Genomic DNA, 25,351 nt, shown 5'->3' with positions numbered 1-25,351 from the left:
AAACACAAGAGCAGCAACATTGTGGCAGGGTCACCAGGGCTTTAATTGGAAGCTTTTCAATATTATATGTAACAAGCTATAGCTGCAGATTATTTTTCTTATGCAACTAATAACCACTGACAAAGCCAATAGTCCTTACTTGTTGTAGGTATGATGTTACTTGTATCACATATCTGGATGCAATGACAGAAACAAAATAAAAGTCGGGCTGCACACTATGGTAAAAACTGATTTTTAGCATAAGTGTTTTAAAACCACGCCCCTAATTACACTAGCCACGCCCCTTTAAGAGACCCCCCCAGTTTTTGTATCCCACTTAAAGCCCTATGCAGCCTGATAAGGACATAAGTGAACAGTAGAACAGCCGCTAGATATGAACATTCACATGTCCTGCAGAACATGGGGCGCGCACCGCTATTCCACGCCGCAGGGTGTGGGCCGGAGAATACTACTGTTAATCTGTCAAGGACTGCACACTTGGTCTCAAGGCCAATCTCATTGCTCAAAGATGTCCCCACTGCATTGTTTTAGTCACACCAACCAGCATCCTAATCAGCAGTGCAAAGTAGGCGCAATAACACCCAACCGTTCAAATTCAAACTAAATACCACTAGAAAAAGCGTTTGTGTACCTCTGCAGCAGATGTGGCGTGGCCTGACATGGGGCTTCCAGGCATTTGTCCAAGAGTATTTTCCACTGCAGGGGAACCTTGTGATGAAACAGTGTCCACCTCTCACTTTGTTGAGTGTTGGAAAGGCATTTTCCTTTCTTCCCTGAAATTGAGAATAGATTATTTATAATTCTAAAACGAAATGTCTTCCACAAGAATACATCCTGGCTAAACAGATCGTGTTCTAAGATGAGCACATTTCCATTAACAATGAAGAACCATATGTCTTTTGGTTAAGTTCGCCTTAGAAGGATAGCTTACCTAAATCACAAACACTTGGGAGAAGTTGCAATGCAATAATGACAGAAACTAGGACTTTCCTCTGTCCTCTGCTCTTTTGGTAGAAGAGCTTGAGCAAACAACAGGGAGGGACTTAAAAAGGACAATATTTATGGGGGTCCAGTGTACGTGTCCTGTCTTAATCTTGTAACAAAAAGATGTACAAAGTTCCCCAAGGGGGTAGTATTAGTATGGCTAGATGGTCTCTCTCTCTCTCTCTCTCTCAGTGAATGTGTATCCTAACGTCAGGGAAAAAGTGTCCCTTGTCGGAACTAGGGATGCCTCACACAACTTACTAGCTTCATGACTGCTTTCATTTTGCCAGGAGGTTGTCTCGTCTCATCATCGGCTTCCTGCTCCAGCGTCAGGCCGGCGCTGCAATGCCTGACGGGTAGCACTGAGTGCTACGCTTTTGTGGAGATCTTTTGTTCCTGGCCGTGGATCGAGTGTGTGTGAGGGGCCTAAGTAGATGGAGAAGTGAGCGTGAGGGGGTGTGTGTTAAAAAAGGTTAGTATAGTCCACTAAGACACCTTTATTCATGAGGCTAACTACCTTATTAAAAATGGTGAAGGGAGGGGTACCGGGACTCAAAAACTAAGGAGATTGGTCTCCTTAGTGCAAGTTGTCCGGTAGCATCCACTCTCATGGTCGCAATTCCACTGAGCCTTTCATCCTTGTTCAAGGTTGATAAAATGAGTACCACTCAGCTGAGTAACAATACACATCTGTAATGCAGTGCCAAGCGGCCCTGAGGAGTGAATGTATACTTTACAAATACATGTTATTTGCATGTTACCAGACTCGTTATATGCAGGAAAAAACATCACACCGGCTCAAACAACTCTTCTTGCTTCTTGGGGAAGCCAGGTTCAATTTCAAAATACCATTACATCTACAGTGGTTTATCCTCCTTCATGAAGGAGAATTGAAACTGAAGAGTGTACAAAGGAATTCAAAGAGCAGTTACAGAAAGATCCTAAATCCAAAAATGCAAGATAGCACACAGGCCTTCCCTTGGCATGCTTTTCCCGAAGACCCTGACTTCACCAATCTAAGCCGGATCTACTGGCTTTCTTTAAAGACCTGTGAACACACCTTTTCAAACTGAACCTCACTGTCTGACCTCTACCAAAAAGCTGTTTCTCAGTATCTTTACTATGTTATTGTTGTATTATGTTCTCTTGTACTACATTATGTGAAAAGCACTCCATGCTGCTTTATGGGTAATTCTTACACTTGTTGCAGAGAAACCTATATCGCAGCTGAGAGCAATATTTTTTTACAGAGTATTAGCTCTGGCTTTGCTTGGCTTGAAGACCACCTACTGAAAAGGACTTTCTTCATATGAACCAAGCAAAATAATAAGGAGAAGCAGAAAGATAACCATCTGCATAGAAAAGATTTAGTAAATACAAGGAGTGGAGCATACCTGACCTGGCTGTGGCCTGCTCTATGAACAGAAAGCAAACACCTGGGCATAGTGCTATAACTTACTGGGCAGTGGAGGTCAGGACATCATCCAATGGGGCAAATGAAGCAACTAATAATTATCGGGAAGCATATATTAATAGGGATAAAAGACAGACACTTATAACTGCTGGCATTCCACTAAGAGAGGAAGGGCAGGCAGCAGAGAAAGGTCACAACACTCCAGTCCAGGGAATCGAACAGGGCGACAAGTTGTGTCCTGACTTCACAGTAATGAACGAAATGATAAAAGCGTCACATATTGGCCTATCTGGACAGGCACCAAGTACATATTGCAGTGCTACAAGAGATGAATATTAGCTCACAGGGAACTACCACGTTTGCCAATCGATGGGCTGAGCATAGAATCTTTTCCTCTTACTCTACATAGGCAAGAGGTATTGCTATCCTAGTTAAGAAGAACACGCCTTTTCACCCAGCTGGGGCTACATGGGACACGCAGAGCAGATATTGTTTGGCGTGGTGCCGACTGGGCTCGGACTCCGTTACGCTTGCCCGCTGTTACGGTCCTAATGTGGATGATCCGTTTTTTTTTCCACTGACTAATGGGCAAACATTTTTGACATAGGATCTAACCATATTATAATGGGGGGGATTTCAATGTTGCGTATAGCCCTACTGTTGACAGGTCTAACTCCGCACCATATCACTTCACAAAGGCAAGAGCAGCTTTGCAGAGTACAGTTGAGGCCTATAGCTTAGTAGACGCCTGGAGGTTCGCACACCCCCACAAATTAGAGGGAACACACTACACAGCACAGGAAGCGTCATGGGCGCGGCTAGATTATTTCTTTGTTTCCTGAGGGCTAGGCCCCGCCATCTCCCAAGTGCATCATTTGGTCCGCGCGTACTCAGACCATGCACCAGTTAAGCTCACACTAACCTCGGCAGATTATGGCCCCTCACGGCACAGTTGGAGACTACATCCCTCCCCCCATCCTACTAGATGCAAATGCTACTTACCAGTATGCATCTGTTCTTGGCATGTAGGGCTGCTGACATTCATATCTGTGCACAGATCGCCGCCTAGTGTTGGGTCCGGATGATTGCACATTGTTGTCCTGGAAGAGTCTTCGAAGTATCACGAGATAGGTGGCTCCTCCCCTGGACTACAGTGCGCATGGGCATCGACTCCATCCCCAGATTGTTTTTAGCCATTGTGGCCGAGATGGAGTGAACTTTGTGAGTGATGACCATGGCATGAAATGCATGTAAATACTGCAGCTGCTACAGGCGCCGGGGAGGAGGGTGGGCGATATGAATGTCAGCAGCCCTACATGCCAAGAACAGATGCATACTGGTAAGTAGCATTTGCAGTTCGAGGCATGTGGGCTGCTGAATTCATATCTGTGCATAGAATACATAGCAGTCCCTCCATTAGCGGCGGCCGCCCGTGCCAGCTGCAGCAGTTTGGAAAAGTGTCTTAAGAACAGCCTGCCCTACAGTTGCCTGCTGTTTAGAGTGCACATCTACACAGTAATGTTTTGTAAATGTATGTGTGGTAGACCATGTGGCTGCTCTACATATGTCCTCTAAGGGAATGTTTCCAAGGAAGGCCATAGAGGCCCCCAACTTTCTGGTGGAGTGGGCTCTTGGTGGAATTGTAAGAGTGCGTTTAGCTTTTGCATAACAGATCTGAATACATTTCACGATCCACCTAGCAATACCAGCCTTGGAAATAGCGTTACCTTTGTGGTGTGACGCAAAGGCAACGAAAAGCTGCTTAGTCTTTCTAAAATCCTTGGTTCTGTCAATGTAATACATTAGTGCCCTCTTGACGTCAAGGGTGTGGAGCATCCGCTCTGCCAGTGACTCAGGATTTTGGAAAAACACTGGCAACTCAATTGTTTGGTTTATGTGGAATTGAGACACAACCTTGGGTAGAAATTTAGGGTTAGTGCGGAGCACTACCCTGTTAGCATGAACCTGGAAGAAAGGCTCCTGAATTGTGAGGGCCTGCAGCTCACTAACCCTCCGTAGCGATGTAATTGCTACTAGGAAAGCCACCTTCCAAGTCAAGAACTGAAGTTCGCAGGAATGTAGTGGCTCAAAGGGAGGACCCATCAGTCTTGTAAGAACCACATTGAGGTTCCATTCTGGAGCTGGAGGGGTCCGTGGTGGAATTACCCTTTTGAGTCCTTCCAGAAAAGCTTTGATAGCAGGCACCTTGAAAAGTGAAAGGTGCTGTCTATTTTGGAGGTATGCAGCCATCGCAGACAGGTGAATGCGGATGGAAGTATATGCCAAATTACACTGGTACAGATGAAATAGGTAACAGATGATGTTCTGAATGGAAGCATCTAGTGGATTGATGTTGTGGTTTGCACAATAAATGACAAACCGCTTCCATTTGGCCGCATAACAGGCTCTAGTAGTGGGCTTTCTTGCCTCCCGAATGATGTCCATGCAATTCGGAGAAAGGTTAAGGTAGCCAAACTCTAGGACTTCAGGAGCCAGATCGCCAGGTTGAGCTGTTGCGGATCTGGGTGCTGAATGTCGCCATGGCTCTGCGTCAGAAGGCTGGGTGTGAGGCGAAGCCTTTGATGCGGTACCACGGACAGTTTTAGAAACGTGGTGTACCATGGTTGGCGAGCCCACGTTGGAGCAACCAGGATGAGGGTCATCGAGTGTTGCCTGAGCTTGCGTGCCACCAGCGGTATCAGGGGTGCTGGGGGAAAAGCGTACGCAAATTTGCCTGACCAGTTCATCCATATCGCATTGCCCTGCGATTGCGGGTGTGGGAACCTGGCGGCGAAGCTTTGGCATTCTGCGTTCTCCCTTGTGGCGAACAGGTCTATTTCTGGATGACCCCATGTCTGAAAGTACGGCTGGAGTACCGATGGGTGTATCTCCCACTCGTGCATCTGGTGGCTGTGCCTGCTGAGCAGGTCCGCCATCTGGTTGTCCTTGCCTGGGAGGTGTTCTGCCATGAGAAAGATGTTCCTCTGAATGGCCCACTTCCACATGCTCTGAGCCAGATGAGACAGCTGTGGAGAGTGTGTCCCTCCCTGTTTCTGAATGTAGTACATGGCCGTCATGTTGTCCGTCCGGATCAACACGACCTTGTTGCACAGATGTACTTTGAACGCCTTTAAGGCCATGAAGATTGCCATCAGTTCCAACACATTGATGTGCATCTTCTTTTGCTGTAGTGTCCATTGTCCCTGCACTGTGTAGTGGAGTACATGCGCTCCCCAACCCTGGAGAGAAGCGTCCGTCGTCAGGATAATCTGTGGTACAGGCTCCTGGAACGGTCGGCCCTTGCAAAGGTTTTGTGGATTCCACCAATGCAGAGAGTTGTATGCCCGACCGCTCACCAACACTAGGTCTTTCAATTGCCCATGAGCCTGAGTCCACTGACGTGGTAAGCACTCTTGAAGCTGGCGCATATGTAGTCTCGCGTGCGGGACAATGGAGATGCAGGAGGCCATCATGCCGATCAACTGCATGAACACTCGTGCTGGAAGTGAGTGTTGAGGTCTGAATTTTTGAATCAGCGATAGAATGCTGTTGATCCTCACTGAATTTGGCTGTGCTGTAGCCACCAGAGTGTTTATGGTCGCGCCCAGATACTGCCGTATGTGAGCGGGCTGGAGATGGGACTTTGGGTAATTCAGTGAGAATCCCAGATCGTGCAGAAGGTGAATGGTTTGGGACACGTGGTCGGCGCACTGTCTATGCGACTTTGCTTGAATGAGCCAGTCGTCCAGATAGGGGTACACGTGGATGTTCTGACGCCTTAGATGCGCCGCCACTGTTGCCAGGCACTTTGTGAAGACCCTGGGCGCTGTGGTGACCCCGAAGGGCAAAACCTTGAACTGGTAGTGTTGGCCTTGAATGGTGAACCTTAGATACTTTCTGTGTGAAGGATGCAGGGGAATGTGAAAATATGCATCCTTGAGGTCTAGAGTTGCCAGGAAGTCCCCTTGCTGAAGCAGTGGGAGAACCTGTTGCAGAGTAAGCATATGAAAATGCTCTGACAGAATGTACATGTTGAGAGGTCTGAGGTCCAGGATGGGCCTGAGAGATCCGTCCTTTTTTGGGATTAAGAAGTACAGGGAGTAAAGCCCTGTTCCTCTTTCCTGCAGTGGAACGAGCTCTATTGCCCCTTTTTGCAGCATGACCTGAACTTTTTGCTGCAACAAGTGCAAGTGCTCGCCGGACATAGGACGGTTCCTTGGAGGTATGTTTGGTGGGATGGAAGTGAGTTCCAGACAATAACCGTACTGAATAAGAGATTTGACCCACCTGTCCGTGGTGATGGACTTCCACACGGGCAGGAACTGCTGGAGTCTCCCCCCGACCGGTGTTGTGTGGTCGGGGAGCAGTGACAAGGCGTCACTGTTTGCTGGCGGTGGAGGACCTGGAGCTGTTATTTCCACGTCCTCTGCCCTTGACATTGTTGCCACGGTATCCACCCCTACCTTTGTTGGTGTAAGAGGTTTGGGTGTTAGCTTTATAGAACTGCGTGGATTGTGACGCTTGACCCCTTGAGGTGCCTCTGTTATTGGAAGGGCGAAAGGAACCACCCCGAAACTGCTGGGACTGAAGGGCACCCATAGATTTAGCGGTGTCAGTGTCCTTCATCTTTTCGAGTGTGGCATCTACTTCAGGTCCAAACAGGTGGTCTGGATTTACTGTTTGGTTGAGGATGGTGGTCTGAATGTCTGGTTTAAAGCCTGATATTCTGAGCCATGCATGCCGGCGTAGTAGAACGCTAGTATTGATGGCTCGCGAGGCGGTATCAGCCACATCTAGGGCACACTTGATGGAGGCATTGGTAATGAGTTTACCCTCCTCAATCAGCATTTCCGCACCCTCCTTATACTGATCTGGCAAGTGCTGTAGAAGTGTTTCTAGGGTGTCGTAGTGCGCCCTATCGTAGCGTGCAAGTAGCTCCTGCGTGTTTGATATGCGCCATATATTGGCTGCCTGCGCAGCAATACGTTTCCCTGATGCCTCAAACACCTTTGATTCTTTGTCAGGGGGAGGACCATCACCCGTGGTCTGTGAATTAGCTCTTTTACGTGCGTTGGAGACAACCAAAGAGTCTAGTGGCATTGATGACTCTTGCCCGGGTGGGCTCCTTGAAAACCTCTCGGGCATGCTTTAGCACACCCTTGAGCATTGGCAATGTCTTGATGGTCTTTTCAGCCACTGAGAAAGTGTCAAAAAGAAAATCGACATCCACCGGGTCGGCGTGGAGGTCGACATCATGGTTGGCCGCCGCTCTTTCAATCAAAGCGTTGAAGGCTGCAGAGTCCTCCGTTGGTGAAGTCTTTGCAGCAAAAAGCTGCGGCTCGTGTCCTGTCTGAGGGTCCTCAGGGTCGCCTCCAGCAGACCATGGCTCATTGACCTCCTCTGGATCCGAGTACGCTGGATAATTGTACTCCTCCTCCTCATCCTCGTCACCCTCCCCAGCGTTAGAGTGAGTGGGTGAGAGTCCCAGACCTTGTGGAGATGCAGGCTCCATAGGGGCAGAAGTGCCCGCAGAGTCCAACTTCTTCTTAAGTGGAATATGAAAATGCTCCAACACCGGCACCGGGGTGATCTTCCTTTTAAGGAGAGAGAGCTTGCCTGTGTTGGCGTCGATGACAACCTCCCGACGCTCCTCGTCCGCTAGTGGTCGGTGCCGTGGCTTCGGCACCACCAAGGATGGTTTAGGCGTAGACACCAGCTTGAAGGGCACCCCGGCCCCCTGCTTTGGAGCGAAAGCCTTCGGCGTCGTCTTCGGCGGCAGCGTGAAGTGGATCGGCGGCTGCGCCTTCGCCGGTTTCTGTGGAGGCTTCGGCGCCACATCCTTCGGCCCGAGAGCCACGTCTTCCTTCCTAATACGTTGAAGGGACTCCGCGACCTTTTTGGTAAAAGACGGGGAGGGCTGGACTGGTTCGAGCGAGTCCTCCGAGTCCGGATTAGGTTCGGCGACCAAAGGCGCAGTCTTCAGAGCCGACACAGCATCTCCTTTGGCTTTGTCGACCGGGATCGGTGCAGCCAGAGCCTTGGGCTCGTCCTGACGCTTCTTGGAGGCCTTCTTAGGGTCATCGACCTTCTTGGCGTCGACGCTGCTCTTCCGAGCGTCGACCAGCTTCGGCGCCGACGCAGCCGCTTCGGCGCCGACGCAGCCGCGTCGGGCGTTTTTGCCTTCGGCTTTGACACTGGGGTCTTTGGGTCGGCCATTTTGGTGTGGCTCTTGATCTCGGCGGCCATCTTGTGTTTCTTCGGCGCCGAGGCCTCTGGAGCCTTTGATCCCACCAGTGCGACTTGCACTTTCGGTTTCGATACCGATGGTGCGGACCCTGATGGTTTCACTTTCGGTTTCTGTACCGGTAGTGGCGCATCACCAATGTCCGTGGGCGGGGCCGTGGGACGAGTGTTGAGGTCTTGGGTAAGGCCCGAAGGCGATCCCTCGACCTGGGCCTTATGATGGGGATTGACCCCGGAGTCAGTTTGAGGATGCTCCTCCTCTGAGCTATCCTCCACGGTGGCAATGGCCCCGTCGTCGTCCCCTACCTCCTCGACGACTTCCTCGAACTCTTCATCTCCCGCGTCGTAGTTTTCATCCTTTGACGCCGGGTTAGAGTCCGAAACTTGTAGGACGGTGTCGTCTTCAACGCCTTCTTCAAAGATGTTGGTTGGTGGGGGTGCCGATAACTGGGCCTGCAGTCTTGCGGCCCGACGAAGCTTGAGAGTCTTCTTCGACCGGAACTTGGAGCAGGCCATACACCTGGCCTCGTCGTGGTCCGGCGACAAGCATCTGTTGCACACTGGGTGCACGTCGAGGTGTGAATACTTTGAGGCACACACCGGGCACCTCTTAAACGGAGTTCGTTCCATGTTGAAGTAGTCTGGAGCGTCGTGTAGGCCCGTCCGCGCCGACAGCACGCGGAAGGGCAGCAAGTGTTCGGAGCCGATGAATAAACAAACCCGAACGATGGACAATACCGACGCGAGTCCTAAAGACCTTTTGGTCTCAAGTAAGGAAAGTTAAACAACTATCGATTCCGACAGAGGGAACCGAAACACATCCGAACCCAATGGCGGAAAAAAACAATCTGGGGATGGAGTCGATGCCCATGCGCACTGTAGTCCAGGGGAGGAGCCACCTATCTCGTGATACTTCGAAGACTCTTCCAGGACAACAATGTGCAATCATCCGGACCCAACACTAGGCGGCGATCTATGCACAGATATGAATTCAGCAGCCCACATGCCTCGAACTCCAGTCTTTCAAGAAGAGCTTAGGGAAGAAGTGAGTGACTTTTTTGAGCGGAACAAAGGTTCAGTGGATAAGACCGAAACTATTTGGGAGGCCTTTAAGGTCACAGTGAGGGGTTTTGCATAGCCAAAGGGGGGGTTTGGGGAGTGCTTAAAGACATAATGAACACACTGCGCAAATTGGAAGCGGAACTCAAGGCATTAGAGGTACAGCTGGCCACACATCCGGATGGTCCCACATGACTCAAGTTTAGGGAAACGCTTACGGAATACACTGAATCGGCACGAAGGGAAACACGCTTTAGGGGAAGATACTGGGTAGCCAGGCGTTACGGAGAGGGAGAGAGGCCGGGCAAGGCGCTGGCGGACACGATCCGGACACCACGTTATTCCAACCACGTGTTGGAACTGGAAGATGTGGAAGGAGTGGTGTATAGAGACACTGCACACATACTTAATGCGTTTACTGCACATTACACTCGGCTATACACAGGCGAGTTAGACTTGGAACAGTGTCTAGGAGACGTATCGTTGGGATGGCTGAGCGATGTGCAGAGGCAGTTTCTCTGTACCCAGTTTGAATTGGGCGAGGCCAGAGATGCAATCATGCATATGCAATCTGGGAAAGCCACTGGTACGGATGGCATCCCAATAGAGTTTTACAAGACTTATATTGATCAGATGGCACCCATTTTGAGGTAAGTATATGAGGATGCTTTGGAAGCAGGGTGCCTCCCCCCTTCCATGAGGGAGGCCCGTATGGTCTCGCTTTTGAAACCTGGGAAATCACCCCGGCAGTGTGAGTCCTACAGACCATTCTCACTCCTCAATTGCGATGCTAAAATTCTCGCCAAGCTCATAGCCACCAGGCTTAGTTTACTGATGTAAAACTTAATCCTTCTTGACCAATCTGGCTTTGTGCCTGGGAGGGCCACGTCTCGCGACTTACGGACTCTCTTTACTATTTTAAATAATGTCTCCCAGATCTGCCTTTAGCTGCGGTATTCTTGGATGCCACAAAGGCTTGACACTCTCGAATGGGATTACCTATTTGGGGTGATGCTAAGAATGGGCTTTCCACCACTCTTTCTCTCATGGATACAGCTTTTAAATCACTCCCCAGTTGCCAAAGTGCTCATCAATGGGCAAACTGCTGATGCCTTTCCAATTACGAGAGGCACCCGGCAGGGGTGCCCATTCTACCCTCTACTTTTTGCGCTTGCAGTTGTGCTGCTGGCGGCGAAACTGCGACAGCACCATATGGACAAGGCGTTGCGATGCCAAATGAGGCAGATACTAATATCCATATATGCAGACGATATTACTTTGTATATTCGAGATCCGCAAGATAACCTTAACCCAATTCTTAGGGTGTTCGTGGTGTTTGGGAGGCTCTCTGGGATCCAAATTCATTGGAGCAAATCCTGTTCTTTTCTTAAACGGAGGCAGTAACCCGCTTTCCGTGGGACTTTCCTCTGGAATGGCGTGCGGACGAACTGAAATATTTGGGCGTCCGAATTACTAGGGACAGAGACTAATTAAAGTGCATTAATTACGACACAGCGATAACGCGAATCACAGATAACATCACCCGATGGATCTCCCTCCCACTCTCGATGGCGGGACGTGCATCGCTCATTAAAATGGTGATACTTCCCCAGCTGCTTTATTTATTTTTGAATATACCGTTTTACCCAGGAACCTTTTTCTTTAAAACGCGTAAGTCTGAACTGATACGCTTAGTATGGGGTGGGCAAACATCCGAGGCTACAATGGAGTGTACTCACTAGGCCGGACTCGCAGGGGGGCTTTGTGATACCCAATTTTGAATTGTATAACCTTAGTGCCCAAGCTCACTATGTTTACTTTTGGGTGCATCAACCGAGGTATATGCCACAGGTAGCAGCGGAGCATTGGCTCGCATATCCAGTTCTGATAGAAGGCGCGCTATATGAGGAGCTCGCTGGGAGGAGGGGAGACATACCTACCACCGTAATTTGCACAACTATAGCCTGGACACGAATAGGTCAACTGTTAAAAGCCCCGCTACTGTATTCACCGCTGTTGCCGCTTACATATCATCCCCGTATGCCCCTTCTACAGGAAACAGTCTTTCACAAATTCCAGGAGCGCACACACATCAAGATTTGGGGTGACCTGTACCATGAAGGTCAGTTCCGAAAGATGGAGCATGTCCTTCAATGCGTGCAGCAGACGCCGCTTGACGTATTTTTATAAATCGACTCAGACAAGGAGTGCGCTCCATAACACCAGATTTCCCAACTGAACCCACGACCCTAGGCCCACTACAACTCATCCTCCAGTGCTCAGGGCCAAGCACCTAGTATCATTAATATACCTTACAGTACACACGCAGAAAGAGGAACCATCCGCATTAGCTAGAGAGCGCTGGAGTTCCGAGCTAGGCTTTGAATTGACAAAGGAACAATGGGAATATTGCTCTGCGCAGACGGAACCGATTTCAGCTAGTAGTAGACTCCGCATAATCCACCACAAATTCTTGCACAGGATATACTACACCCCGGCGCGAATGAATAGATACAAACTGAGGAGGCCTACCGGACTCAAGTTTTTGGTGCCTTGAGTTTTATGGTGGACACACATATTGAACGGACACCATAACTAGCCCTGTTGGGATACACCAAGCCGATACGTGCGGTGCACCGCAGATACGTAGCCCTTGCACTATTGATGGCAAAGAGAAGGGTGGCATGTCGATGGGGCAGGGGAAGGGCGCCCAAGTTCAAAGTTTGGCTAGACGATTTGGTTTATTGCCAGGAGCAGCTATCCACATATGCTGAACTGTTACCCGTAACCTCAAGGCCCAAGGACATTTGGGCCCCCCTGCAGGGATACTTGCTAACACACTCGCGGGCAGACTCTACAGAAGCATAGTTGGGGTACCCACATTCTGAAACACCCCATACACGAAGGACACAAGAGCTGGTTGAGACCTCGGTGGGAGGTGGAAAAGACAGACTGACCATAGACTGCACCGCCAACTAATTAATGATGCAATAGTAAAAGGTTGATACAAGTAGAGCCATCAGCTGATTCTCTTGTGTATCGTAGTGAAACATTGTGTGCTATGCCTCTCTATTCCTATGTAAGTAACATCTGCTGTCATACGGATCATCATTGGGAAACGCGCAAGTTGTGGAAAGTGTATTGTATGCTAAATTGAATTGTGTTAATGTATTGAGCCATATATGGACATGTATGGTTTGTTTACAATTAAAACAAACAGCATTAAAAAAAAAAACGAAATGATGTGCCCATCTTAGACAATCTAAAAGGCAATATTATACGGTTTCCCAAGCCGAAAAAGAACTTAGCTTACTAAAAATCTAGCAAGTAACTCACAATAAGGTGTTACTCTTTGCCTTCTATCTCAGACCAGATACGCTAGGTGTGCTTTTATGGCCACATGGGATCTCAAGAACTGTGTTGTGACAGTCTCTTTTCGCAGCCATGTCCAGAATGAGAAATTGAGAATATTTATTTATTTTATTTATTTTGGATTTGTAATGCGCATGGCTGCCTCAGCAACGAGGTGTCCCAGCGCAACCAGAAACCAAGAGACAGGAGACCAAGGAGAGCGGGGTAACGAGAACGCAGTGGTGCAGAGCAGGCTGCACAGAATGTATGATGTAGTTTTAAAAAAGTGAAATATGTGTGCTCATCAAAAATGAAACACCCTGCAGAAGCTGCAGACCCCAAAACGATTGCAGAAAAGCTTGTGTAAAGTTGGGGTTCTGAAATGTATGCCGCTCTAGAAGAGAGCATTGACCAATGATGTCGGACCAAAGCGATATGAAAACAACCATGTCTTCATTGTGGCAGAAGATCAGTTTCCAACAGTGGGTTGTTCAACAGAGCATTAGGTGCAAGGCATATATACTACATGAATAGGTGAGTCACCAGGAGGCTATGAAAGGCACTGTTGCAGGGCACACAGATATTCACACTGGCAGAAAATGTGAAATGCAACACTATGGGTCTTGTTAGAAATGGGATTTTTGGTAGGCTAGTGCTTGCGCCAAAGCCTGGCAGGAACCACCACTCTAGTCAGGAGAAGGGAGTTACACTCCTAAAATAACCCCTGCTCACCCCCTTGGTAGCTTGGCACGAGCAGTCAGGCTTATCTTAGAGGCAGTGTGCAAAGCATTTGTACATAACCAACAGACCAATCCATAACACAATTTACCACAGGAGCATTTGCACTTTACCACTGATCAGCAGTGAGAAAAGAACGCAGAAAAACTATGCCAGCAAAAACAGAGTAAAAACCGAGAGGTCAGAAACCAAAAACTCTGGGGAAACACGTCAAAAGATGTCAAGTCTAACAGGTCTACTGAGTCACCAAGAACACATTGTGAGATGTTCTTTCAACTGTACTCATGGTCTCTAAATGTCACCATACAGGGCAGTCAATGGCGTCGGATGAGCCTTACTTTGTTTCTCAGTCTGTCATTTCCTTCCCTCATCCTGAGCACCTCTCTTGCTGTCATTTATGCTGAATTTCAAGACCTACAGCTGCTTTCTAGCAGAAGACTTGGATGAGCTGTTGGGAGAGGGGCTTTCTAGCATTATAAAGCTGCTGTATACATGGTACTACCTCCCTAGGAGAGCAAATATTATGCAACAAAATTGCCATTTGGAGTCACATTGCTACTCATATAATCCAATTTTTGTTTGGAATTCACAGGCAGTTTCAGTGACTTACCAAGAAATGCCAAGCTGGGCGAATTAATTTATTCTGTAAAATACCACAAGGTAGGAAAATATCAATATGTCGGATGCTCTCAAAGCAGCTAAAAATAAAGGGTGAGAAAAGGTCTGAAACTCTGAATCGGGCTCACCAGCTTTACGGTTAGCGGCAAGCATCTCGGAGATCCAGCATGCGAGGAACTGGGGTCGTATCCCCAGCATGGACTCGTTGCAGCACAATCGGAGCTCGGCAAAGAGCTTCTCCAGGATGATCTGAGTGAAAGACTGGGAATGGAGCCCCTTCAGCAGCTGCTGCCAAAATCTGTAAAACGTGCGTGGGATCTTCAAGTTCATAAGTTCTTGGTTGTCTGATGACAAAAAAAAACAATATCAATACCAGGTGAATATGCTGAACAGAACATCTGGTGCTACTTTCGTTTAGATTGCAGAAATAAATGCAGATGGCAAACAACTTATTCCTGGCATTGTACATGGTCATTAACCGCTATAAACTGAAATGAAGGCAAGGAGCAAATAATGAGATAATTCACAAGCCAAGACAGTTACATGAAACAAACACAAAGACATTGGAAATAAAACGAATCTTTCCCAATATAGTAATGCCTTGCCATCTGCAGCTTTCAGAGATGGCGAAAGTTACAATTCAGTACACAAAAGACAAGTCAAATTTCAAAGGTCCGCTTCCGGTACAAAGATATGTGACAACACAAAGGAACAGGCCACTGTGACCAGTCAATAACACTGAAAACTATTCATCCTCTGCTATAAGCATTACAATTCCAGCTGGGTGTTCAGGGTTCACAGGCAAACACTAACAGAGGAAGCGGATGAAAAAGTTACCATCAATAAGGATTTTGTGGTGGCTATTACATCTTCTTGCAGATTCTGCTCCTTATAAATATCTTCCAGGCACCAGACTGGCACCAGAAAACAATTTTCTCAGCAATAGCTCTTAAGTGCTGCCAAGCAAGGCTTCTTACGGATGCACTGGTAATGTTTTTTGTATTTTATCTGCACCCAATCAAGGTGTGTAAAGAGAAACTGTGAGAGATTCTATTATAGCCACAGCAGATGCTAATCTGCATATCTTGGGTGCTAACTAGGAATGGCTCTCACATGGGAGCTAAAAGGGCAGTGAGGAAGTCAAAATATACTATCCAACAGAACTATCATTACCTAAGGTAAGTAATTGTTTCTTCTGATAAATACTTTTCTCCACAAATTTATCACTGGAAACACTCTTTGCAATGCAATTTTTACATCGCCGTGCCTTAACCATGCATTTTTACCCAGCATTTGTTTAGCATGTATAGGTGTTTACCACATATTCCTTTACCACACATTTAAGGTACGTACAGGGTGTGGGGGGGGCTCCCCCCAAAAAGATTACACTAAATGTTTTATATTTAATATTATCTTAGTAATGTGTGGTAATGGCATGTGAGGTAAAAGCATTTGCTTTCTACACAAATGTGGGGTAACAAATGCGTTTTAAAGACATGCAATGTTTTTACCAGCGTTGTACTGTCATACAACTATTTATCACATGATGAACGAGTCTCAAAGCAATACCTTCTTAGAGGTAGGAGTGAGTACTGCTGGTTAACTAACGAAAGCACAAAGCACAGCCCTGGCAAAGTATCTATTGCTACGTGCGTGAGCCACGAGACAGTAATGTTTTGCAAAGGTGTGCAATGAAGACCAAGTGGCTACACTATAAACAGCCACTAGGACACCCGATGGGGAGTACAGTAGAAGCTGCCATTGTCCTTGTGGACTGTGAGCAAATGAGAGTCCGAGGATCTTTCTTAGCCAGGCCTCGCACAAGGTGACCCAATATGAAATTGTACTTTTGCAGATAGCATTACCTTTAATGTCTCCAGCAAAGCCCCGAAACTTCATTGACTTTGTGTAGTCCATTAACAGGGAACTACGTTTTAGGCCTTCACAGTTGCCATTGACAAAACTTAAGCAGTGACTATCCGCCTTGTGAAAGAATGCAGAATTAGATTCTCCTTTGCGTTGGATGACACAGATGATGATGTTGGCTATTTGAGGAAGGAAAATGTTACTTATCCTGTAAGCATCTGTTTGTGGCATTTAGTGCTGTAGATTCACATGCTGTGCATACTGCTACCATCTAGTGTTGGGCTCAGATGTGTTTGAAGAAGTCTTTTTGAGTCACGAGGTGTGGTGACTCCACTTATTGTAGGCAATGCACATGGGCATACGCTTCATATTAGATAATTGTTCCGCACAGAGGGTGAAGATGTAGATGGAGCAGAGTGATACAGTAAAGATGACCATGAGAGGTGAAGAAGTAAAATAAGATCACCTACAACAGACTCCAGGCAACTGGGGAGGAGGGTGGGCGCTACACTACACTACATGCCACGAACAGATACTTACAGGGTAAGCAGCCTTTTTTGTTTCTGGCATGTGTACCTGTAGATACGCATGCTGTGCATAGACTGTAAAGCAGACCTGCCAAAAGTGGTGGCTTAGCCTTAGGATGTTGGAGAAGACTGGAAAAGTGTGTGCATTTACAGCCTGGCCAACTCTAGCTTGTTTTCTAGCCAGGATATCCACACAATAATGCTTATTATAAGTGTCATTAGTTGACCAAGAAGCTGCTTTACAGATGTTAGCTATTGATATGTTCTCTAGGAAACCCATAGAATCCCCTTTCTTACAAGTGTAATGTGAGTGTGGGAGATGGGGTTCGGAAGGGGGGTGGGTCAGGGACGTTTTAGTGAAACAAGTGTGAATACACTTAACAAGCCAAAGTACAATCCATGCTTTGGAAACAGCACACCCCATATGGCTGACAGTAGGATACAAATGTTGTGGCGTCTTACGAAATGGTTTTGTTCTGTCGACATTGTACATTAACACCCTTTTGACATCTAAGGTATGTGAAGCATTTTCTGCTATAGATTCTGGATGTGGAAAGAAGACTTGTAACTCAATTGTCTGATTAAGGTGGAAGCTAGAGATGACCTTTGGGTGGAATTTGGAGCTGGTTCTGAAAACCAAATTATTGTGAGGAAAGTGGAAGAAAGGTTCTTTCAAGGAAGAGCATGTATCGCACTGACTCGTCTGAGGGAAGTGATGGCTAGAAGGGAGACTACTTTCCACAATAGAAATTGCAACAGGAAAAAAAAGTGGCTCAAGGAGAGGTCCTATGAGCCAAGTAAGAACAATGTTAACATCCCGCATCGGAGTAGAAGGCGTCCGGGGCGGGCTAACCCTTTTAAGTCCTTCCATGAAAGCCTTAAGACTGGCACCCTAAAGAGCGTATTACCTATTTTGTAGGTAAGCAGCCTCAGAAGGCAGATGTAATCAAACAGAAGTGTAGGCGAAGCATGATTATTGAAGGTGGAGAAGGTAACAAACAATGTCTTGTACAAACAGCCTCGACCCCTCCGGGTCTAAGTGCACTCTAAAAATGTGTAAATGTATTTGAGCTTATATAGCGCACAGCTACCCGCAGTGGGTTTCCCGGCGCTTGCTTAGGGAACCCGTCCTGGTATTCCCCTGTGAGATAACCCCAGGCAGGGTATCCACAAGGTGAAAGCCAGGCATCCCGCCGCGAGGGGCCGTTGTGGAGATTAAGCAAGCTATTGCCCAGAGTCGCAGAGTGTGAACCCGTGAGTTGAGAAGGCACCGGAGCGAGAATTATCAAGTCTGTGGAATTTTAGCCCAAGACCCACCGAGGCGGGGAATTGAACCCTGGTCCAGGGCCGATCTCAGCTTCCGGGTCTGCCGCCTCTAACCCCTGAGCCACACTTCTCCACAAAAAACTATCCTATCCTATTTGGTTGGGAAGATAATAGTGTACAAAAGATTTAGATTGGACTGCATATTTTTTTGCTTCTCAAAGAACAGAAATACATTTCTACGAGAGGCTGAGATAAGTAAACTTTAAGACATCAGGAGCCAAATCACAAGGTTGAGCTGCTGAGGAATGGGGTATTGGGGAGAGCTGTAGTTTTATGTGAGAAGGTCCAGCCTGTTGCAGAGCTCCTCGTGGGGAATTAGAGAGCGGTCTAGGAGAGTGGTGTCCCATGGCTGGCATGCCCAGGTTGAGGCTATTAAGATGAGAGTAAGGGATGTCAGCCTCAGCCTGCGGACTGCAAATGGTAGGAGTGGGAGAGGCGAAAAAGTGGAGGCGAATCCGTGACTAGTTCATCCATAGTGTATTGCCCATGGATTGTGAATGTGGCAGCCGGACGACGAACTTTGGACATTTTGCGTTTTTAGCAGTGACGAACAGATCTATCTGAGGAAAACTCCACCACTGGATTGAAGGAAGAGTTCGGCGGTGGAGTTCCCACCTGCCGAGCCATTGTCCTGACCGGGAACTGTATGCCCAGATGCACCTTGTGATGCATCGCCCAGCGGCAGATGCTCTGTGCTAAAGCAGACCGCTGGGGCGAATGCATGCCCCCTCGATTTTTTGGGAGAAAAACCTGTCCATGGTGTTGTCCATCTGGACTAACAACTTTTTTGTGAATGAGTTGAATGGATGGAAGGAATGATTGGAGAGCAAACTGAATTTCCAGCAACCCCCCATTCATTGACGTGAAGCCTCGGCTGTGCAGTACTCCACAAGCCCTGTATTATATGGTCTTGCTGGCAAGCTCCCCATTCGTTCAGCGAGGCCTTCGTAGGAATGGTCTCCCGCGGAATTTGGTCTAGAAAAGGGCGCCCCTGTAACAGATTTTTTGTGTTCCACCACTGCAGAGAGTGATGTGTACAGCCACAAATCAACACAAGATCTTGCAACAGACATGGGGTCTCCAACCTTTTCAGTAGTGAGAGCTACTCTTGATCAGTGAAAGTCGTCGTGAGCAAATTAAAGCCAAGCAACTCGCACATTTTTCTGGGACACCCCCCCACACACAGATTCATTTATTTATTTTTTTATTTTGAAAGTTTTATATAGCGCGAACAAGATCTTTGCAGATATCAGGGCGCTTTACAAAGCAGGGAATACCAACAAGAGAGTGAAAGGCAGGTCATTAGGGAGTACAGTATGTATGTATGTATGTATGTATGTATAGGCATTTATATAGCGCACTACTTACCCGGAGGGTCCCAAGGCGCTTCGACCGCTGCGAAACCCTTCCTGGCTTCCCTGAGAGATGGTCCCTTAATGGGTATCTCCAGGGTGAGACCAGGCATCCCCGGTGATCTGGTGGGGCCGTTAGTGAAGATGAGGCAAGCTAATGCCCAGAGTTGCCGAGTGTGAACGCTGATCAGAGTGGGCACCGAGGCGAGAGAATTATCGAGTACGCTGACCCTGGTCGAGAAACCTGCCGCGCCGGGAATCGAACCCTGGTCCCGGGCCGTCCTCTGCTCTCGGGTCTGCCGCCTCTAACCAGTGAGCCACACTACTTCACTAGTGAGCCACTTCATTACTTCAGTAGAACAGGTACATCAATAATGCAATAATAATGATAATACAATCAATAAATGTGTGCGTAGATAATCAGGTAAGTCAATAATACAGGTAAAACACATAGTCGTAGGGATCGAGCAGAATAATACAGATCGGTGCAGAGTCTTTACAGATCCACATTAATAGGTCAAGTGTATTTGGCCATGAGAATAGCTTTTACTTCTTTTTTAAAAAGTGTGATGGAGGAGATAAGCCTGGTTTCAGGAGGGAGTGAGTTCCAGATCCTGGGTGACATTCCGAGCCTATATTCTTCGGAGCCTATGCAGTGGTTTGGACAAAATACTTAGTTACCGCAAAACACTGATAGGAATGATTTTGGATTTGAGTTATCACCACGCTTCGAGACCTTTCAATTAACAGCTATCACTCAAATAATCATTGTAATGCAGTTCAATTAACAAACATATAAGGAAATCAATCCTACCTTCAATGTGGAGCTGTGTGATGTCCAATAATACTGTGTAATCTAGAAGCCAATTCTGAAGACTTCTTTAGAGTGGTGTAGTAGTCAGTGTGTGGCAGGCAGCCGCAGCAAAGCTTTGCTGAATCACCAACACAGATGGGTTCAAAGAATTATTACTTGTTGATTGCAGCTGTTACAAGATGGAGGTGCATTTCACTGTCCAGATTGGCTGAACTTTATATTTGTTTTATGCAGCTATTTGGTGGAGCATGAAAGAAAGTAATGAACTTGTCCTCTACTCTGCATTCTTTGAAAGGTTAAGTTTTTACTTTGAAGTCTTTTATGGCACCAGTCATGTTGGCAATTTTATTCTCCTTGCTCCCTTTACTGTTTTTCGGTGTCAGTAAACAAGGTCTGCAGTACACATTGCTTTGTTCTTGTTCAACAAATAAAAGACATTTTGAAAGATACTGAAGATTCTTCTACAGAACTATCTTTTTTTTCTTGATGTCAACAAACCAGGCTTGCAGTAAACCGTACTTTGTTCTTATGTTGTGCAACTAATAAAGACATTTTAAAGATGCTAAAGATTCTTCTCCAGCTATTTTTACGTGGTGTTAGTAAAGCACACCCGAGGTACACATTTCTTTGTTTCTGTTCAACAAAAAAATAAAATCTTTATTAGATGCTGAAAATTCTTCTGTGCAGCGATGTTTTTTTTGGTGTGGATTTCAGCAATAACAGTCACTGAATGTGTATTCATTTGAACTGCATATAAACCATTTCAGTGAGAGAACTCTAAACAGTATTCCTCATGTATGATGTCTAGAACCCACCCATTGGAGATAATTGCCTCCCATAGGAACAGGAACCCCTGTAGTCTGCCCCCACAGGTGTTGGATGGTCGATCGGAAGGAGTAGAACAGCAAATTTTTAGGGTGGTGGCTCCTCTGGTAGCTTCTCACTTGTCTCTACTTCTGCCATTGTTCTCTTTATACCCTCCCCTGTAGAAACAATTGTGAAGGGGTTTGCTTTTTGGTGGAGGAAGTCTCTGGGGTTGTGGCTGCTTTGGCGGCGCCGTGCTACAGGGGGGTGGCGAAAGGCACCTCGAGCATTAGGTCTCTGTAATGTGCCCATGGCTTTAGCCTTGTCAGGATCAACTTTATTTATTTGAGCATCTCATCGACGTTTGTGCCGAAGAGATGCTTGCAGTCAAAGGATATATTAAGGAGGAGGTGTTGTACCTCCGGATTAAACTAATGACACATAGCCATACCTGTCACCACAGGAGAAAGCTAGAATTATTCCAAGTGCAGCAGTGTCTGTGGTTACATAACACAGCAAATGTTGATGTTGGGGATGGTCTTCCTCTCCATCACTAACTCGTGCCCCTGTTTGTGGTATTGTTCTGGGAGATGTTGGATAAGATCCTCCATCTGATTCCAGTGGGCTCGATAATTCTGAAAAAGCAAGCCAATGGAATTAGTGATGCGACACGGAGTGGCAGATTGCCCTGTACACACTTGCCAGCCACATCTATTTTCTTTCTCTCCCTGTCTGGAGGGGGCACAACCCCTGTACCCTGCAAGTTTGCTTTCATCCTAGCTGTGTTGACCACCAGTGAATTGGGGGGTAATTGCCTTGTCATGTAGGGGGTGGTCTGGGGGAGAATCTTTAAACTTATCAACCCAGGGCGTGATGACTCTTGTTTTCACTGGCTCCTTGAAGAGGTCCCGGCAGGTTTTAGCAAGCCCTTCAACATGGGTAGGTACTGGAGGGACATATGAGTTAAGGTGAGGGTTTCAAGAAGGAAATCCTCCTCCTAAGGTAAGGTTTAACGTGCAGCTAAAACCTTGTGAAAAGCTGCTTGCCCTGTGTAGTACATCATGGTATCGTCTAGGGGAGAGAAGTTTGGCCAGTCAATTCTATTAGTGGGAAAAATAAACAGGACTTTTATTCTCCTTTAACTTCAGTTGCTTGGGTTCATGCACCGACCACCTTCAAATTAAGCCAGGCTAACAACAGGCCTGAGCAGACGGACATAAGGCTGGTTTTAGTTCACAAACCCTTTAAGGGTGTACAGCATACAGCTATAGACATTTCAAAGCACAGCCTACATGGACACGAGCCCCATAGTCATGGCTGCCATCCATGGTTTTAGTATGGAGTGAACCGCCTGAGAACACATTTCTCGACAACCTCTTTACATCCAATATACTGAAGTGCACCACTCGCGGTTTTAAATTTCACTTGTTCTGTAAGCATCTGTTTGTGGAGCGTAATGATGTAGATGCACATGCTCTGCATCCTCCTGCCATCTAGTGTTGGGTTTGGACGTTTTTCAAGTTGCTTTGCTCCTTCCTTAGTAGGTAATGCGCATGAGCACTGACTCCATGTTGGACTGTTTTTGTAGCGCAAGTCAGACTAATATAGAGTGGGGAGTATGGGGTGCATGGTGGACAAGTGCATTGATAAAGGAGGTAATTTGGTAAAAGACAAGATCTGTGATCAGAGCTTAACATTTCACGTTCGCAGCATGTTTGGCTGTATATACACATGCTGAACATAGATTTTGAAGCTGTAACCTTCTACAAACAGTGGCTAGTGTGTGGAGAATGTATTTTCCTGAAATAGTGTCCAGAGGACTGTTTGGTCAACTATTGCCTACTATATGGCTGAGATATCCAAACAAAGTTTAGTGAATGTGTGTGGGGTTGTAAACGAAGCTCTACTGCATATGTCAGCTAATGGAATATTGCATGGAAAAGCTATAGTTGCTGCCTAGAGTGCAACCTGGAGGGGGTAACAAGGAGAGTTCTTTTAGCATTAGTATAGCAAGTTTGGATGCATTTGATTATACATCTGGCACTGCCTGCTTTCGAGATAGGCGGGCCCTTGATGGGTTTAGAAAGGGTTATGGACAACTAGACAGCTTTGCAAAAAGAGCTTGGTTCCTTCAATGTAATACATGAGAAACTGTTTGATATCTACAATTTGAAGGGCTCTTTCTGCTACGGAGTCTAGGGAAAAAGACTGCAAGCTCTGGTTTGATTGCAAAGAAAAGGGAAAGTCACAATAGGAAAGAGCGTTGGGTTAGTGCTGAGTACCACTTTGTGAACCTAATGAAAGCTTCTTGTAGTGTAAGGGCCTACAACTTACTAATGTGTCTAAGATGTTATGGCCATAACAAAAGCTACCTTTCAGGTACGTCAGGAAAGTCTAAAAAAACAAAGATGGGGGTACGACAAGCCTGATGAAAATCACAATACGGTTCCCGACTGTGCTGGGGGAACTCTAGGAGGGATAACTCTTTTGAGTCCCTCCATATCGTTTTTAATTCCAGATATGCAGTAAAGGGAGGAGCTTTCCTTGTTTTGTTTGTAAGCTGCTCTGGCTGCTCAATGGAGCTGTACGGTAGAGTAAACTGAGACCTGACTTTTACAAGTGATACAACAAATATTCTGGACCGCAGATTTTATGGGATCCATGCGTTTGCGGGTCCAATAATGGACAAATGTCTTCCACTTTACAGTGTTGAAGGCTCGAGTGATAGGCTTGCAGCTTTCCCAAAAGATGTTCATGCACTCTTGTGGAAGATGAAGTTAACCGAACTCTAGGACCTCAGGTGCCAAATCGCTAGATTGAGCTGTTTGAGGACTGGATGTTGGATTTGGCCTTGTCCTAGTAAGAAGGTCAGCTTGTTGAGGAGATTGTCGTGTGACCCGATTAACATCTCAAGGAATCCTGAGTACCAGGGCTATCAGGCCAAGGTAGGGTCTATGAGGATGGAAGTCCAAGCAGTTTGCCACATCTTCCTGACTATGAATGGAAGGATTGAGAGAAGCGGAAAAGCGGAAACAAAGATACCTGTCAAAGTTTATCCACAGTGCATAGACCATGGACCGTGGGTACCCGGAGGTTAAGTTTGGGCACTATGCATTTTCAGGGGTGGGGAACAGATCTATTTGTGGCATGCTGCAACGCTGAAACTAATGGAGCAGGACTTGCTTCTGATTTTCTTTTTGATAAATCCTGCTGCGAAGGTTGCCAGGTTGTTGTTCACCCCCTGAAGTAGCTCTGCCATGATTGTAATGAAGTGGCAGAGTGCCAGTGGTGAAAGGGAGAGAGAGAGCAAGTACCATACTGTTGTTTGAAGGTGGTACATAGCTATAATGTAAGTTTTCATTAGTAATACCTTGCTCTGAATGATGGAGAAAGGAAGCTTTCAGGACGAGATGTATGGCAAGGAATTTAAGAAAACTGATCAAGAGCCCATAGAGCTTGTCTGGTCACATGGTGTAAATGTAGCTGGCAGCCAACTTGAGGGGCTTCCTTGTGACTTGTGGAATGGGGTGTAGGAGGGGGCTGCCCTGCAACAGGTAGTAGACTACTGATGGTATGTCTGCAGCCGCTTCTAGTATGAGGGAGCAGGGTCAGAGGAAGAGGCTTCAGAGCCTGCCCTGTAGTACTGTGTCTGAAAGGAGCCCCTAGGTGGGGTGGTTTGAAGTTCACGCATGGCTGTTGCAGGTCTGGTCTCCTTTTTGATTTTTTTCAAACTGTTGTATGAACATTAACAGATGTTTCCCATCAAAGGGCAGGTCGAGCAGATGTTGCTGGACCTCTGGCTGAAAGCGGAACAAAAGGGGGTGGTGATGGATGGAGCATCTGAATCAATCAAACACTCACACCCAGTCAAAAGATCTGGGTTTAATCCATCACCGTTCTTTAGCCCACTCTGTCACCCAAGTTCAGACATGGCTATATGCAAATTAGTCTGACCCTGTGCCTCATGGGAACAGTCCAGCCCAAACTGCCAAGCCATGTCTTCCCTGGACCGGAAACAAGCTTCCAAGGGCCGGTTTCTGGCATTCCAGCCGTCTTCAGCCCGTCTTGCTTGAATCCAGTGGCAAAGTGAGCAAGGGACTCACGTCTGAGCATACCCTGCCACACTTATGGCGGCCAAAAGCGGTACAAAAGGACCTCTGGCTGAAAGCATAAGATACGGAGCCAGGCGCGTTGCCTGGAAAGGATAGGGGTTATGATGCCACTTAGGATGCAGTGCCCACAGCGTGAAGGGCTT

The 25,351-nt window shown here is 47.0% G+C and overlaps 1 protein-coding gene across 1 annotated transcript in view; it reads right to left on the bottom strand.

Annotated features, from left to right (window-relative positions):
• Nucleotides 1-25,351, bottom strand: part of LAS1L (LAS1 like ribosome biogenesis factor) — a 402,245-nt gene that overhangs the window by 193,580 nt on the left and 183,314 nt on the right. The window contains exons 9-10 of the mRNA XM_086918369.1: nucleotides 14,536-14,751; nucleotides 632-773 (exon numbers count right to left, since the gene is read on the bottom strand). Coding sequence (XP_086774495.1) covers nucleotides 632-773; nucleotides 14,536-14,751 — 358 coding nt within the window. The remainder of the gene's footprint in view (nucleotides 1-631; nucleotides 774-14,535; nucleotides 14,752-25,351) is intronic.

This window comes from Lissotriton vulgaris, chromosome 4_1, assembly GCF_964263255.1.
Source record: "Lissotriton vulgaris chromosome 4_1, aLisVul1.2, whole genome shotgun sequence".
NCBI lineage: Eukaryota > Metazoa > Chordata > Amphibia > Caudata > Salamandridae > Lissotriton > Lissotriton vulgaris.
This window is presented reverse-complemented; position numbering and strand designations above follow the sequence as displayed.